A 5,000-nucleotide genomic window follows, 5' to 3' on the forward strand; every position below is an offset into this window, starting at 1 on the left:
TGACGTCTTCCTTCAGCTGATCCGCCTGTGTGTGGATTCTAACTCGTTCTCTTTCGAAGGACGTTTCTACTCCCAGACCTTCGGTATTGCAATGGGCTCTCCCCTTTCTCCTGTCTTGGCCAACCTGTTCATGGAGTATTTCGAGGCTGAGCTTCTTCCCTCCATCTCCCATCGTCCTGCTATATGGCTGAGATACGTCGACGACATCTTTGCCCTCTGGCCCCATGATCCTGCTCTCTTCCCGGATTTCCTGGACAAGCTGAATTCTCTCTCTCCTTCCATTCGTTTCAAGGTTGAATGGGAGGTAGACGATCAGCTCCCCTTCTTGGACACCTTAACCCACTCACGACGGGGGCATTCTAGCCTTGAATGTCACAATGCCGGGGCTTTCGAACACTTGGGCCTAAATCAATTAAATGGCTGGCACAATACTGTGCCGCCCGCCCACTGGGCTTTTGAATGAGTGGTACAGTACTGTACCACCCATCCAGAGAGGGTTAATTCACCGCTCAGGTGACTCCTTCTCTTTTTCAGTGTATAGAAAACCTATGCACAGTGGGATGTACATACACTTCTTCTCCTACCACCCTCTCCATGTTAAGAGAGGTGTCACTACCTCTCTCTTTTTCCGTGCTCTCCGCATATGTGATCCGCAGCACCTGGATGAAGAGATCAACTTTCTACGTCGATCCTTCGGCAAGCTGGGATACCCTCATTTCTTCCTTGACGCCGCGCTCTCCAACGCCCGCTGCACCTTCTACCAGGACCCTCCCCCAGAGAGACTTCTCACCTGCTTGTCCTCAGCCTTCCTTACACCGAGGAAATCCACTCTCTTAGTAGCTCGCTGCACCCTCTCAACTGCAGGCTTACCTTTCGCCAGGTTAACACTCTCCTCCGCAACCTGGTCCACACCCGTCCTTCTTCGTCTGCCAAGATAGGCACCTATGCCATCCCTTGCTCCTCCTGTGAGAAGCAGTACTTCGGGGAGACCAGCGCTTGTCTCAACAAACGTGTGTCCCAACACAGGTACGCAGTTTCCAGGGGACATACCAACAATGCTCTCTTCTGCCACCAATGGGACACAGGACATCGCATAGACTGGTCAGCTACCTGCATTCTATTCCCTTCTGCTGATGTCCATGCCCGCAGATTGGTGGAATCTTCTCTCATTAACAGGCTGCCGAATTTCAATCTTAACAGTGGCTTTTCTCCTGCTGACGGTCTTCTATCCTCGCACATTCTCCGTTTGTTACCTTACCCCGGACACCCTTCATACAGACCGCCGAACCCAATGACCTGACATGACCTGCCCCGGTTCCGTTCGCTATTCCGCCTCTGCCTCGGGTTCCGTTCTCCTGTCCTCGCTTGACCTTCTTGTACCGTGTTACCCCCCTTTTACCCTTTTATATACCATCTTGTTCTCCTCCTCCTCAGACCTGAAGATGGGATCCAGATGGATCTTGAAACTGTCGTCTCATTTTCAATAAATCTATTTTGTGTATAGTGGGTTTATCTGCCATATATATATATATATATATATATATATATATAGTTCAGTTCAGTTCAGACAGATATGCGAAGACGTCGCTTCGCCCGGGCTATATGCTCAAGGCGGCCCGGCCTCTGCCAGCTATGAGTGCTGACTCATCTTATCTAATCTTTTCTGATCATCATCGCTGATTCAATTCAGCTCAGTTCAGAGAGATTTTGCGAAGACGTCGCTTCGCCCGGGTTGTGTGGAAGGGGTAGCCCGGTCTCTGTTGGTTATAAGTGCTGACTCATCTGATCATCATGACTGAACTTTTACCTTGGCGGTCGGATTGCCTGTAGGCGCTCCAGTTGCCAGGGGGCTAATGACAGGCATAGCCTTCTAACCAGCCCGGCGGCTGTCGTCTCTGGGCCCTGCCTGAGGAAGCGAGTGTGCTCGCATTCCATCAGGTAGTGCTCTAATTTGGCGTCCGGCGCGCCACAATACTCACAGCGTCGCTCATCTTGCCAATAGTGGGGGATGATTTGCCACGCACAAGGGTAGCCTATTCTCAGTCTGTGCAGACTGACTTCAGCACACCTTGATTATTCTGGGAGAGAGTATCAGCGACTCATAGACTGTGGCGATTGAGTAGCAGCCGGCCGAGGGGGGGGGTCTCGCTTCCTCTCTGTGGCGCTGCAGGGCACCGACCCTGCCCTGCAACCATCGTTTTACGCCTTAGGCAGTTCCCGGCTAGGATGCACCACAAGATCACTCAAGGGTTTCTTCCTGCCTTCCTCCGCTAACCTGTCAGATACGTCATTCCCTTCAATACCAACATGGCTTGGGACCCAGTTGATGATGATGCGTCTTCCTGATCCAGGATTCTCTGAGCAATGGTGAGAATCGAGGTTATCAGGTAAACGTTATCAAGGGGCGTGCTTTGTTGCAGGCTGTCAGTGGCGGCCCTAGAGTCTGTGTGTATAACAACATGCCCGTCCGTCTGGGCTGCATGGGCTAGGGCTCCCATAATTAGCTACTGCCTCTGCCTGGAGCGAGGAGGCATTGTCTGATACCCGCATAGCTTTCTCTATGCCCCTTGCTGCAAAACCGGCGCCTGCAGTGCGGGTGGTGGGGTCTACGAACCATCCGTGAAGTAGGTTTTACTGTTCAGCGGCGTGATTGCTGTAATGTTCCTCTCCGCCTCAGCCTTCAATAGAGGCGGTGAGTACTGCGTTTTTCTTCTTGATAGACTCATGACAGAGAATTCTATCAAGGATCGTGCCACGGCGGGGCTGAGACATAGTCAGGGTGGGGGATGGTCCATGCCCTTGATCAGTAGTGTCTCTTTGAGCTCAAAGCGTTTCAGCACTCTGGTTGTCTGAGACAGCCAGGTGTTGTTAGCAAAGAGTTCTTGGTTTTCTGCAAGCCGACGCTGCACTCTCTGTCTTATCTGCGAGTCCAGTGGGGACTGTAGGACATTTGCTAGGAAAAACTGGGCCGCCATCTGATCAATTCCGGGTGTCCAAGGGGAAAGAGTTTGGCTTACAGGAGGAGGTTAGTACCGTTAGCCCGGCCCGGGGTGCCCAGAATAATCCTGGCGGCTTCGTTTTGCATTATGTCGAGTCTTTTCCTGAGTCCAGGTTTTACTGTGATCAGGGCGACGGAGGCGTAGTCCACAATGGGACGGACAGCGTGCCATATATATATATATATATATATATATATATATATATATATATATATATATGTATACAGATAGATAGATATATATATTCAAAACTGGTACCTATATGTATTAAATCTACTTTACTTACATATAATCCATAGATACTTACTTAAAAGATAAAACTGGGCCAACCTGGCTAAATATGTCACGAAGCTTCTCCTCTGTAGCTTCATAAGGAATGTTTCCAACTGCAATGGAAAGTTTTGATAAACGATTATTTACTTCATGTGGCTATACTTAATTTTATTTTTAAACCTAATGATAAAGGAGGAAATGTATCAACATATTCTATTAACACATAGACACATATACATGCTAAACTCTATGCCATTTGCATATTTGTTATTGTTCTTAACCTATTGTTGACGCATGCTCACAATTGTCAAGTTTTATGTCTGCCACAGCACTAGTTTTATTGTTTAAACTCTTGCTTTGTAATAGTTTTAAGGTAAAATTCTCTTTAGAGACACATTTGCATAATAATAATAAAATGGAAGTAGTACAGTTTTGGCAAGGAACACTAATTGTTGTACATTGGCCTGATATGCCGCCATATGAACGTGTTTTGCCAGCTCTTGCGTGGTCGAGATTTCACCCAAAATCAGTTCGCTCACAAGGATATTCTTGCCTATTTGGGCGCTAACCCAAATTATATCATACTATCTCCAACTCATAATTTTCTCCTTAAGTTTAACAAGTTTTCTGGAACACCATGCTGTAGTGCAATACTTGAGCAGAAGAATACAACCCTCAGCAAAATTATGTCACAAATGTATCAAATTAAACCCTGTAGCAATACCACTTCCTTTGAACTAAAATTGCATTTTATCCTTTTTCCAATTGTACCATGCCAATATCAACTTGAGTGATGCAAACATGTTAGCGTACGGTGTTGACTGTGCTATATTCATCAAGAACAAGGAACTTGACTTCAAACAGCATGAACATTTATATAGGTTATTGATTAGATATAGTTGTAGATTTATTTTTTTTTGTATGTATGTATGTATGGTGGGTTGTATGGTATGTAGGGAGGGATGTTTGTTTGGAGGGTGGGTTGGTGGGGCTGGTCGGTTTGGAGGTATATTGGGTTGTATATAGGGGAGGGAGGGAGGTATGGTTGTTGTGGGGATGAGATATAGATTGATTGTTATTGAGATTGTGTGATTGAGAGTGTGGTGAGTTATAGAGAGATTGAGAGAAGTTAGAATATGAGGGATGATTTTGAGGAGTGAGTGAGTGATATTTTTTGTATTTGTGTGAGTAATAGTGAGTGAGAGAGATGTCATTGGGTTGTATTTTATTATAGTTGTTCGTTAGTTGATAGAAATGTGTGTGTAGTGCTAGTAGTGAGTGTTTTGTGTGAGTGACAGACTGTTTTGTGAGTGTGTTTGTAGATTTTTTGTAGTATATAGAGATAGTTATTATATTATGATTGAGAGTTAACATTATTTTTTGAGAGAGGTAATGTATTTTGAGAGATTATGTATTGTTATTATATAAGGTTTTGGGGAGATTGAGATTGATGAGATCGTTGGATGGGTTAGTGAGTGTGAGGTAGGGTTGATGTAGAGTGTTTGTTATTGGTTGAGATGGTGGGAGGGTGAGGGAGGGTGGTAGTGAGAGTGATCTGAGTGTTATAGTTTATTGATTTTAGATAGAGAGGTGTGTGGAGGTGAGAGGTTTGGTTGGGTGGTGTTTGAGAGATCTGTGTGAGTTTGTTTGAGAGTGTGTGATTGTGTTATATGATGTGAAGCGGGTTGTATATTGTCTGTGTGGTTTATTGTGTCGTGTGTACTGTGG

General features: G+C 45.8%; 1 protein-coding gene across 2 annotated transcripts in view; it reads right to left on the reverse strand.

Moving 5' to 3' along the window:
• CstF64 (cleavage stimulation factor subunit 2 CstF64) overlaps positions 1 to 5,000 on the reverse strand; it is a 25,871-nt gene that overhangs the window by 15,371 nt on the left and 5,500 nt on the right. For both annotated transcript variants that reach the window (XM_086556714.1, XM_086556713.1), the window contains exon 2: positions 3,307 to 3,385. In XM_086556714.1, coding sequence (XP_086412840.1) covers positions 3,307 to 3,385 — 79 coding nt within the window. The remainder of the gene's footprint in view (positions 1 to 3,306; positions 3,386 to 5,000) is intronic.

Source organism: Penaeus japonicus, unplaced genomic scaffold (assembly GCF_977035675.1).
Source record: "Penaeus japonicus unplaced genomic scaffold, GWHDUDI00000001_assembly GWHDUDI00000033, whole genome shotgun sequence".
NCBI lineage: Eukaryota > Metazoa > Arthropoda > Malacostraca > Decapoda > Penaeidae > Penaeus > Penaeus japonicus.